This window comes from Arachis ipaensis, chromosome B02, assembly GCF_000816755.2.
Source record: "Arachis ipaensis cultivar K30076 chromosome B02, Araip1.1, whole genome shotgun sequence".
Lineage (NCBI taxonomy): Eukaryota > Viridiplantae > Streptophyta > Magnoliopsida > Fabales > Fabaceae > Arachis > Arachis ipaensis.
The window spans coordinates 47,779,419-47,792,367 of NC_029786.2; the positions used below are offsets into that span (position 1 = coordinate 47,779,419).

General features: G+C 35.7%; 1 protein-coding gene across 5 annotated transcripts; it reads right to left on the bottom strand.

Annotated features, from left to right (window-relative positions):
* On the bottom strand, positions 313-11,750 carry LOC107625277 (MATH domain-containing protein At5g43560). Of its 5 annotated transcripts, none has more exons than XM_016327883.2 (13): positions 11,592-11,750; positions 10,607-10,822; positions 10,416-10,527; positions 9,844-9,932; positions 9,644-9,712; positions 9,425-9,557; positions 8,114-8,272; positions 7,386-7,734; positions 6,480-6,592; positions 5,104-5,251; positions 2,925-3,388; positions 2,634-2,832; positions 313-1,965 (listed from the first exon to the last, which is right to left on the bottom strand). In XM_016327883.2, exons 2-13 carry the CDS (start codon positions 10,779-10,781, stop codon positions 604-606), a joined length of 3,372 nt encoding a protein of 1,123 aa, XP_016183369.1. In that variant the 5' UTR covers positions 10,782-10,822; positions 11,592-11,750; the 3' UTR covers positions 313-603. The 5 variants fall into 5 exon arrangements, with proteins under 5 accessions (XP_016183369.1, XP_016183370.1, XP_020971466.1 ...); XM_016327884.2 differs by lacking the exon at positions 11,592-11,750 and adding an exon at positions 11,351-11,538; XM_021115807.1 differs by lacking the exon at positions 11,592-11,750 and adding an exon at positions 11,327-11,538.

Sequence of the window (12,949 nt, forward strand, 5' to 3'; positions counted from 1 at the left end):
AAATAATTTTTATGTGATAAAAATACTCAATTATTAATTTTATTTAATGATAAATTTATTAAAATTTCAAATTTTTATTGGTAAAAATGACAAATCTTTTTCATCTTTTGTGAATACAGAATTTTTTTTATTTATGAATAAATTTGTCAATATTTTTTATTTTTTTTGTATTGGTCAATATTTTAAACTTTAATAGATAAAAATAGTAGTTCACTCTACCTCAATACAATCATTACGATACCAAGGCATATATCTTCCAAATAAAAACATGGCCTGCTTACAACAGATTTATCTTCGATTTGGATGCCTCTAGTTCAACGCTTGAAATCTATTTTCGAAATGAATGTAATAGTGCCTAAACATCCCCGAAAACCGAAACCCCAGAACTCTTGAACGCTTAGAAATAACGATAATTCGGGAAGTCAGGACATGTCTACTTTCAATAAAAACTGGAAGCAAATTACTCAGCAGCTCTCTTTACAAAATATTTTATCAAGGGATTACAACCTCACTCCAATCCAACGCAACCCAACAATCTCCTCAAGTACATTATTACTTTTGTTTACTACTAATGTGTAGGCAACCTTCCTGATCCTTTTTCCTCTAGGAACCATTTGAAGGCCTGAATACAGTATAGCCATTGACACCACTCGTGTTTGAGTAATCTTGATAGTATGAGTAACCATCATTTTGCGTATTTCTCATTCCTAAATAAGACAGATCGGATCCAGCCACCCCCCACTGGTTTGGCATCATCCTATCTACCTTGCCATTTCCATATGGTAGTGTACTCACCTGGGGAAGATAATCCCTCAGTGAGTCAAAATGCCCACCAGATGAGCTATAACCTTGCTGAAACCCAGGATCATGGTAACTATGTGACCGCTCAAACCTACAACTGCTTGACGACCCCAAATCATTTGTACCTAAGTCTCCAGGAAAAGTGAACTGCCGATTTAGCAACTGCGGTCCATCATTGGGTGACTGGAAGACAGAACTTGCACTGGTTGTCTCCCCGAAACTTTGTTCATCATCAAGCAGATCATTTATGATATCAAGATGTGGGAACTCATCCACGAGCAATCCTTGGCTCTGACACCCCGATGTGCAGGCTAGGATCTCACTGGGTATATTTCCCAGAGATCTACTGTGTACCGACCTGTAGAAGTCAAGGTTTTGAACTTCATTAAGTCGTGAAGGTGGTTCATAGTGCATACTCCTGCTGGCTTCCCTTTGTGAGCCGTCAAGCCACTGCAGGCCATTCTGTAAAATATCCTGTGTAATCATGCCAAAGGGAAGAGCAGACTGGCCAGCATTAGAATCCATTTTGTCCGAGCTATGCGACACATATACTGGTGATGATGCCAGGGGGGGTGGTTGTGAGTAACCAGGAGTTTGGTTTACGCCTGAATTGGAGCTGGAATGACTGAGACTAGCAGAGGCCACAGGGTTTCCTATTATTGCATTCCTGTAAGACTGAGGAACATAATTATGAGTTGCAGAAGAGGGATCAGGACCTAAGCAACCAGTTGCACTCACTGAGCGTGCAACTAGTGGAGTTGTTTGCACCATGGAAATAACAGGGGCAGTTGGTCTGGGACCAGGAACTAGAGGAGCACTTGAAGGCCGTGACATCATAGGCAATTGGGACATTGATCTCTCGGTTAATCTAGGGGGTGAAGTCTTCTGGAATTCTCTCTTGGACACAATTGTTACTTGGGATACCGTAGTTAAATATGCATCTTTGTCAGTGTGCTGTGAACCACTTAAAGATGTTTTCCTGACATGAACAGGATCTACAGTAGCACTAGCGTGGTGTTCTGACTTCATTTTAACAGATGAGAGTAAGCTCCCTTGAGGACTGCTTGGTGAGGATGGCACCACTGATGTCTTCTCTTTCTGTAGGCTTTCTATTTCAACAGATCTTTCAACATCAATACATTCTTCAGTGCTCTGCTCGTCTTCCTATCAATTAGAAAAGTAGGAGGGAGTAATATCAGGCTCAAACTGCAACAGTACTATGAAAAGATACTTCAATATAAGATTGGACACATTAAAATCATCTATTAAAAATGAGACTAGTTTGTAGCAGGAAAAAAAAAGATTAAAAAAGCATGGGATGATTACAAAAATTAAGGAAAAGAATTCACCTATCCATTTTTACTACCATTTCAAATCAAGTTTCCTGCTATTTCAACATAAAGCATCTAGGGCATTGCTACATAGATACAAAGGGATTTATCTAAAATTATGGTTTGGAAGCAGTATAAAAAACTATTGTAAAATCACATCTGAATGATGGGAGGGAAAAAAAAATATAAGCATCATTGTTGAGCGTTCAATTCCTGTGTAGATCATTCTCTAGATATGAAAGCTATATTGAAACATCATCAACTTCTTTTGGCCCTAGAGTATCAAATTACTTTGCCAGACTTGGAGCAAAATAAGGCAAACAAGATCAGCAGTCATCTCATATCCAAGATCTTTTAAAATGTCTTTTGAAGTGATTCTCAATGAAGAAACCAATCTGGCTCTCCAAGTAGGAAGTGAGACATCTTGAAAACAATGGGCAAAAACATGACATATCCAGTAATTATAGCAAATTGTACAAGATATCTCGAAACTAAGACCACCTTGCTATCATGCTTCTCAAGCCACTTTAATCGATCCTGCAAGCAAAGAACACCACTCTCGGGCTCAAATTGACCAACTTTACCACTTCCTGATGCATTATTAATGTCCCCAACCTCTGCAGTGGAACCAGATAGCTGACTATCCATTTCAGTTGTCCAACTACCTCCACCGCATGATGTTTTACCTTGGTTCTTACTTCTACAGATACATAGTGCCAAATCAATAACATGCATAAATCATTGAAAATCAAAATCCATCCACATGAAACACACCATGAGCTATATGGTTACCTGCTAGGGGACTTTTGGACTTTGTAATTTGAAAATGAGTTCCGGTCATTCATCACTGCAGATGGCAACGAATCAGTGGAGCATGTTGAAGAACTGTCATCCATCACTAAACTGCTTCTCTTCTCAGCAATTCCATTTTGCATAGATGAAAGGCTGCCTACGCCATTGCTACTAGCCTCAGTTGTAGGATGAATTTCTGATGCATCAGTATCCCAATTAGCAGGACTAGCATCTCTGTCTTCTGAGTCAAGCTGAAGCACTTCACCAACTCCATCAATGGAGTCTGAAGCATCAGACACAACATCCAGGGCTTCAAACTTTTCATCCTGAGTATGAACTTCCTCCATGTTAGAATCCTTTTTCTCATCAGCAGCATTTTCATGGTGCTTGTCAAGTACAGCCATGGTTGGCCTCTCCTCCCTCCCTTTATCCTTTCCTTTTCGATTGTTCCGTTTCTGTTTGGCCTGAAGTGAAAGAACTATTTTCAGAAAACCCAACCAACACAAAAACATGCACATCAGGAAAGCAAGCAATTCAAAAGAATGTGAACATCTGGAAAAATATCATTAGAGTATACTAAAACGGCTTATAAGGTATTAAGGTTGCGTTTAGAAGAGAGACTGAGACTGAGAGACAGAGACTAGGAGACAGAGACTAGAAGACAGAGACAGAGAGACAGAGACTTAATAAGTCTTTATAGCATTTGGTGTAAAGTGTATAGGACTGAGTTATGTCTCAATATCTTGTTTGGTTTAAGATAAAAATAGAGACTTAAATAAGTGAAATTACTAAAATACCCTTATTAATTAAAACCCTAACCCTACCCATGCAGCCACCCACCAAACCCTTTCCCGTTTTCCCATCTCTGTTTTCTTGCTCTCTCTCTCTCTCTCATCTCTTTCTACTATTCCCCTTGAAGCACCCCACATCTTCACCATAACCTACATCCACAAAACCTTTGGAGGAACCCTAAGTTGAACCCAAATCGAAAACACCACTGGAAGACGAAGACGAAGTTGATGAAGAACACAGAAGAAGGATCATACACCAAACCCTTCTTCCTTAAGATCTTTGAATCCTTTTCGGGATCTTTTTCCTCCCTGGATGATAAATTGGAAGTGTTGACGAGATCATTGAAAACGGTGATATTGTTGCCCTCAGCTTCTTGTGGCTGTTCCTCTTCTTCGGATTGGAGAGGTTCCTTCTTTTCGTTGAGCTTCTTTGGTGAAGATTTCTTCTTCCTCAGATCTCCAATTCCGCCCCTTGTTCTTCTCTTTCATTTCTTGATTTTGAAATCCTCTTGTTTATGATTGTTGAATCTGATTTTGACATATGTTTATGAGATTGTTGTTGTTCTTGGTCTTATTGCTGTTGGTGGTGGTGGAATTCGGTAATGGCAGAGATACGGTGGTGGGGGTGAGAGGTGTGCTGAGGTTGGGGGGTGAGAGGTGAGGGATATGAAGTGTTGGCAGTGGGGTGGCAATGGAAGGACTATGAGGGGCAGACTTGGAATATAAAATTCCGAATGAGGGCATTTTAGCAAAGAAATATCAATAAAGTTTCAATCTCCATCCCCAAAAGTTTCAATCCCTTGTGTCCCCACTTTCTAGAGGTACCGAAGGGACTGAGTGTTCCAAGACTGAAATTTTATTTCCAGTCTCTGACCACCAAACATGATATTGAGTTTCAATCCCCTCAGTCTTAGTCTCGGTACCTCAAAACAAACACAGCCTAGTGGCGAAAATAATCCAAGTTTCCAAATCATTATCCCGAAAAAAGATATGTAGAAAAGAATCAAAAGATCTAAGACACGTAGAAAATACATTAATAAAGTTGAATCATGCAAGCCAAGAAATGAACTCATTACAAACCAATATTCAAAGCATGGGATTTAAGATAGAAACTCAATATAATGTCAAAAAATAGTAATGTATTTTGCTGCTGTTCATTACAAATAACAGGATAATGTGATTATTTTATAATACTTGTTATTTATGATTCATTTTCTAAGAAAGATTTAATCTTGACTCGAGTTTTAAAATAAATTATTAACTGGAAATATCAGATGATTGCATATGAATCTCAATCAGATATTCTAGTATAACCAATTTTGTTAAGATGACACAGGATGTAGCATCAGTAAAATCAAATTTATGATATCTGAAGATGAGTGCCAAACCTGTTTCTTCTTATTTTTCTTTTCCCTATCATTAAGTCCACGTTTTGCTTTCTGCTCACTTTCTGCTAACCATGCTGCCTCTTCGCGGATGAGTTCCTCTTGTCTCTTCAGGGCAACAGCTTCCTGGTATGAAACCTCAATCTTATTGCTGCACCAATGAAATAGTTAATTAGTACATCATAATCCATTCGTCTCTTAAAGATACAAGTCAACATAAAACTAAATTATATCAATGAAATGAATGAGCAATACAAACATTGTAAACAGATTATATATTACCAAAACCAGGTGTATACAATCCACACTTCATACATGAAGAACACAAAGCATGCGCTGCCAAATATTTTGACAAGCACTTGCTCACTATTGCATTGATAATTATATTAGACTACAAGACTGTGGACAAGCTTCCACTGAACTCAAGCTTATTGCGAATCATCATATATGAGACTTTAAATATAATGCTAGCTGCGCATCATTTCTTATTGTCTCAAATGGAAGATATAATCAAGTTCCACATACATGTCCCATGGTTATCCATTATCATCAAGTCATAGAGTCATTACTCAATACGGTTCAGAAGATTAGATAGTACACACTTAGTTACAGAGTATCATGTCATCTACTGGAAACAAGGTCAAAAGCCCTCACTTCACAGTTCACATCCTCTGAAATATAATAGATAAGAATTCTCTACTCTGTAGAAGAAACATTCCAGAAGTCTTTGCAGACAACCCTAAACTGCAAATCTGAGGTTATGAATAGACAAACTTATTGGTAATTATAATTGCCATTGTATAGGATCAATAATAGTCTTGGAATTTCCAAAAGATGCCCAAGACAAGTTCTGGCCATTACATCTGAAATAACATAGGAGGCAAGCCATGTACTCTACTTCTCAGAAAAGAAAGTTACTGAACTCTCATAAGAAACTCTAATCCTCTTCAAAAACACAAAATTGTAAAGAACTTTTAAATTTTAAAATGAAAGTAAAACTTGAAAATATATGAAATATGAAATTGGTTAGCATCATAGCTGAGTGATGTCAATTTAAACAGGCCCCTTCAGAATGATCAACAAACCCCTACATGCGGAGCCCTAAAATTTAATTCAGGAGGTAACAGAGCTAAAATAAAGAATAGTAGAGAAACAGTTAATAAAGAATAATTGAAGAATCAATAACTAAGGAAGACACTCCTCCACAACAAATTTCTCTGTAAAGTGAAAACATGAGTATGTATTCACTCTTAATTCAACAGAATGTGCCATGATCATTGCCCATTAAATGATCTTAAGTGTGAATACTCCCTTAAGCTTACTTTAAATATATAAGTAAATTTTAGAGTATCTTTTCTAAGATATAATTGCATTACTACCTGAATATATGAGCAAGGACAAAAATTTCCAAAGTCCTACGACCCAATTCTGTAAGGCGCCTTTCATCACGCTCAATAGAATCTTTATTGAAGTCCTCCCCAGTGTTTCCATCCTGCCAAAAGAGGTGATCCAGGTTTCTTAACACTCAAGAATTACTAAAGTATCAATTGCCCTTTAGGCATTTGGTGCACCTGATGATATAAAACTTCAATAAAGGAATAGGACAACTAATTGTATAAAATACTACCTCCAGTCAAACATAACTATCCTGTTTGGTTAATCTTTTCTGCACATAAATAACAGTCCTGCTGATAAGATCTAGAGAAGATAAATTATTTTTTTCTTATCATATCCCTATTATTATCGAGAAGAAAGAATAGTTGAAAGAAGTAATAAAGACATGAAGATTTGTCAAGTTAGATAATACTGTAAAATGCATCAAAATTACGCAAATCCACATACATAATTAATCATTTATTTAATCTCTCTTCACATTTATAACAGGACAGTTACTTTTACTGGAGGGAATAGCTGATAAGATCTTATACTGTCAATGTTGATAAATACTGCAATGGTAAACTGCTCTATGCAAACATATTTGTCATGAAAAACCAGCAATCTAGCAAAAATCATAAATCCTAAGACCAAGAATACCAAACCAGCAACCTATACACAACACTATAAACAGTGTCTTTGATCAAGATGACAAACTCATAAACAATGGCTGAAATCCAGTCTTTGACATTTTGGATGGTCAATATCTAAAAAGATATCTAGGGTCATAACAGAGAGAATCAGATTATTATACTAACAAAATCAGATCCAGTGCACTTGCTAATTGCTACTATCACCAGCCATCAGCATACTTCCTCAATCACATTTTACAAAAACAAATTATTATTCACCTTTGTACGATTTTGAGGACCCTTCTCATCTTTTGGAGGAAGAGGTTCTATAGCCGCCCTCTCAAGTAGAAGAAGAACATCATCCACCAGAACAAACATATCTTTCTCAACGCGAACAATTGGTGCTGGCAGTTCCTCAACATCCAACAATTTTGCCGTACCTTTCTTTGACGTAGTATGGCCTTCAAGAGCCTTCAGTCCACTATATAAGGAGTCCATTACTAAAGTAGAAGTCACTTCTTTCTCTATAAAGAAATGCTTTACAACTACTTTCAAAATTACATCTGTCTTTTCCTGAGACATGCGGCACCTAGAAGCTTGGTCAATTTCCCGCCAGAATGTACAGAAGCTGCAAATGCAAATTACCATTAGATTCAATAAATCAAAGATATGAAGTTGGATTTGGGTCCTCTAAAGTGAGTTTCTGCTTAATGTGGGAAGTCATTTACCAACTTTGAATCATTAAGGAGGACCCACCATACAATTGAAGTTATTAATCTAACATTGATTACCCCATTACCTTCTCCTTTTCACATTTGCTCAGTTTAGAGGGTCTGAATCCTAGTATGTTATAACTTATATATGATTGAATGGTTCGAGTATTAACTTACAGATGGTCATGGGCTACATAGTTTGATATGCCACCTTTTCAGGAAAAATTTTGGAGCATGATAATAATTACAGGTAAACATAACCAGTTAATAGTTCTAGAGAAGAGCATAGAATACCTCAACCACCTAGCTTTATCCTCTATCAACTTCCCAAGTTTGCCTCTTCTCTCCTCCACAAAACGACGGCAAATCTGTTCCACATTTGTCAAATACACCCTTACAAGTTCTCTCCTATACTGACAATCAAGGCAACGAAAAGGCCTGTCAGCTTTCTCCCTGTGCATAAATAACAAAAAAAATATGGTCACACATCTGAAGCAAAAATTCCAAGGAGCACTGCACCACTGCAGCAAAAGTGCAAAACGACAACATCCAACCTGACGCCAGCATAAGCATTACTTAAAACTCAGTTTAAAACAAACACAAGACAGGACAACCAACATACAAACAAGCAGCAATCAATTTACTTTGCACTTCTGTTAGTACATTATTTCCCAGATTGTCCAGAACAATGCACAGATAGATTCTAGAGATTCATTTGCTACATGTCAATTTGGATTACCATTTTTCAACAAATTCATTCGCTACAGCTAATGCTTCTATACACTCATCCTTCCTCCTATTTTCATGTAAAGATATTCCCTATCTTTATCTCTATGGAATTCTTCATCAATCCAAAAGAGATAATGTAGTAACAAGGTGAAGAACACCCTGGGATCCCCAACCATTAAAGTTCAACTTTGAATTCAAAATAAAAATAAAATATAAAAAATAAAAAATAAAAAAACAATATGAATGTTGCAAAGTTTGGATTCAAGGAAACCAGAATGGTGAAGGAAGCTGAGTCCTGTTAAAATATAACAAGAACTCCATCGAACTTGAAGCAGATTGTAGTTAAATCCAGCCATAAGAACCAAATAGAAAATAACACTGTACTAACATAGAAAAAACAGTTATCCTCTACCTTCAACAGAAAATTCAGAGTTTAACTTAGGTGAAATCAGAAATAATCATTGAAGATATTAAAGGATTAGAAAAGGCAACAAATGCAGTCCATGGGTTACAACCTACTTCAAAAATGATAAGAGAATAAGAATGAAGTTTTTATAGAACCAACTTGACCAAAACTTTTCTTGCCAGCTTTTCATCAATCCAAATAAAACCTATATTTGACAACAACAACAACAACAACAACAACAAAAAGATGACAAGAAGAAGACAATAACAAATCTTGCCGGCTTTCTCATATCCTGTAGTAGGTATTGGAAAGGACCAATCACTGTCACTAGCAGAATTACATTCATTATCTTTTATATTAGATAAGTAAATAAATGGAGTCAAGATTATGCACTATATAATATACATTTATACATAATGATGTATGGCTGTGTGGATCTTTGTAAGATTAGTAAAATAGATCATATGTACCTAATGACTTGAACTTGAGCTTTTATAATCAGATTGTCAGAAGTGTCAACAAATCCATCATACACCTTCGAGAGCTCCATGAATTTTTTCCATCCCCAGTCATGCTCCTTCTTCCAAAATCGGTGCAACGTATCTAGAAAACTCGAGAGAAAACCACTTAACAATGACGTTAGACTAATTGTGAACTCCGACAGCTAAGCCTACTATTAGCAAACATACCAGAATACTTTGATTTCTTTGGGTCTTTATTGACCACAGCTATGGTGAATTGAGCAAAATGACTCCATCCTGTATTACAAATAAAAAAGTGAGAAAGTTTTTTAAAAAAATGCAAAACGAAATCAATTACTATCAGATCGATAGATGATGGTAAAATTAACAATCATCAAAGAAATCAGAAGAGTCTAGAAGACTCCAACCTGGAAGAAGTTTGTCATGATTTGCAACACAAAGAAACAGAGAGAGATGATTGCAGACATCACAACCTTGTGGGTAAATTAAAATATACCTGTCACACCACATCATGATTAGGTTAAAAACTAAACTGATATGTACGCCATACACAGCGACGGCAAGCTTTTTCACGTTATAAGGACTGCCTAAGGAAACAATACATTGCGATCGTAACATGAAAAGGATGAAGAATCAGTAATTGTGAGACATGGAGGCTCTAAGCAGCAAGCAACTTGGTTTTTAATTAATCTATTAATTTACTACGAAAAATATCAGTCATCAACTTATAGGTAAAAAGCAGCGCAAACTAGTATAGTTTTCTTTTCAACGTAGACCTTCCATCAGTGAGGCATGAACTTTCCTGTAGCCTTCTCAACACATGCAGTTGAAATCCCTAGTGCTATACGGGTAGTTCATATCTTTGATTACCTTGTTATAAATATTCGTAGATAGATTTAAATTAAAATGATGTCAAAAAATTTAGATACTTAAGCGCTAAAGCACATTGAGACCAGTAAGTTTATTGAAAGCACCATACCACTTGTAGCCGCCAACCTCAAATGCATTACTGCGAAGTTCCCGTTTGGTAATCTGAGAAAATTTTTCTATCTTCCATGTATATTTTCCATATAACTCAGACGGTTTTGGTCCTGTAAAGAAGGAAAATTTTAAACTTAAATTTCATCAACAATAGAAAAGTAACATTTTTGACAATTATAGATTCACCACCATCGTCATCGTCATCAGTGTCCCAATAAGGGGGTGAAGTCGAGGGGATTCCATTCTCCACCTGCTCAGAAGACCGCCACTCAGCCAGTGCTTCCCCAGTTTGACATCGCTGCCCACTTAACATTCCCTCCACGGACTTCCCAACTCCAGGTTCCTCAATAGCAATCCCAGCCATCCCTATCAAGCACTATTGCCTTAACACTCCTCTTATAACAGCTGTCAGATAAGAACACAAATAATGCATCAAACCTAGCCCCTCAAACCCCAAATCGCATTACAACACAGTGAACCATTCATACATCATTCCGCAATAATTAAATCACTCAAACACGTAAGGCTAATATTTTCAACCACATCAGAGAAAGTCCTACTATATATTAAACGATTATTAAATAACAAATACAGAAGCAAGGCACATTGTCACGATAAACTGAAAGAAGCGTAAAAATTCTAAAACAAAAAAAAATCAAATTCCAATAGTTCATCAATTGACACCAAAGATAAACATCAGTTAATGAAAGGAGTGGTACCTTCCCCCTCATGTCTCAAAGTCCAAAACATAATAATTAAAACTTACATTTCTAATAAACCCAAAAACCCACCTCTAAAAAATTAAACTAAAAAAGAAAAAAAAAAACCCATGAACAAAACCCTAAAACAGAAATTAAAAAGTTGACAATAACTAAAGCGAAAACCAATGAAGAAAAAATAGAAACATGCCCAAAATAAATCGAAAAAACGAACATGACGGCAAGAGCCAGCTCGATGACGCAAATTGCATGAAAAAGCAGAACCCAAATCCCGCAGAGAAAAAATTCGATGTCCGAAATCAAAACCAAGATCTCAGGCAACGGTTTCCCGCGGAGAAACACTGATCGAAATCGAAGAAATGGCTCAGATGAAATGCTCCGAGAACAAACGCAAAATAGATTATTAGGGAAAAAACGGCGTCGTATTAGATGGTTACAAATTAGGGTACACGAACCTGGAACCAAAGAAGGAGATAATAATTAATAGGGCTATGGTGCGTGAAAGGGAGCAATTCGGAGTTCTGAGATTTTAGAGAGAGAAAGGCGAAGAGAGAGATGGAGGTGAGGAGCAACGGAGAGCAAAGGCATAACCCAGAAAATGAATATAGAATTTAATTTTTTTAAAAAGAGTAAAAAACTGAAAAATAAAAAAATACTTGATAAAAACGGAACAAAAACCGAACAAAAATATTCGATATTAAATATGAATTTTTCAAATAATATTTTAGAATTTAAATTTTTATATTTTTATTTATAAATTTGATTAAAAATTAAAACATTTTTATTTTTAAAAATTAGTATAGATGGAAATGACATTTTTATATGAGAATGTGAGAATGTATTTATAGCTATTAGATTGATTTTAATGATTAAGATTAAACTTATCTAATAAATGGTACTATAAATACATTTAAAACTGTTGTATTTATGGTTATTATGGTTAATGGTTCATCCAACCTAAACAAGTGGTCGTTGAGCCTCGCGAGATAGGCCATACTAGTCATCTACAAGTACGGCATGATTCTATTATCTAACGGCACATCATGCTGCCTCCTCATACTCGTTATACAGCGATGGGCTGCATGATATTGAAAAAATTCTCTTAGAATCATAACACTTTACAAAATAACAATCACCAAAAACAAATAATTTTAATTGAAAAATACTTTAACTAGAATTCCATTAAACTCTAACAGAACATAGTTAACCTAATATTTACGCATAAAACTAAACCTTTTAGTATATACATACAATTGCAGTGCATTGTTAATTTAACAATTAATAATTCAATTTTTTAAATAAATTAAATCATTTTATCCTTCTTTTTTTAGGAATATTTAATAATATCCAAATTTTAAATCAAATTTAGAAAAAATATTAGCATTACTTATTCTTTTAATTAAGTCATTCTTATTTGGTAAAGGATATCTTATCTATTTTTTGGCTTTATTTAGAGGCTTGTAATTAATTATTAACCTGGGAGCTCTTTTTTCTATTTCGAAAGCTTTCATTACATAAAAATCATATATTGCTCTAAAGAGATTTTGATGAACTAATTCAGCCTATTTCTAAGTATTCTTGGATTTCTTTCTTGCAGTAGTCCAAATGTAACATCCTACCACACAAAACCTTATGCTATAGTCGTAAATCAGATGTGGTAAGGCATTACAACATCTAGAAACAAAAATACATACATATAGTTGAAAGATATAAATATATCTAGGAGCCTATAAAGGAAGATGACAGAAAAAAAAGGCGCATCGCACTTAAAACGTAAAAGGTAGAAAGCGTAGGTTATAGAAACAGAGGAGAC

What these genes read in the sequence shown, in the direction of transcription:
- LOC107625277 (XM_016327883.2), bottom strand. Translation starts at nt 10,781, where the DNA reads ATGGCTGGGATTGCTATTGAGGAACCTGGAGTTGGGAAGTCCGTGGAG. An exon ending in GAGGTTGGCGGCTACAAGTG is followed by an intron (nt 9,933 to 10,415) that starts GTATGGTGCTTT and finishes GTGGTGTGACAG; the next exon opens with GTATATTTTAATTTACCCAC. An exon ending in TCATGACAAACTTCTTCCAG is followed by an intron (nt 9,713 to 9,843) that starts GTTGGAGTCTTC and finishes TTTGTAATACAG; the next exon opens with GATGGAGTCATTTTGCTCAA.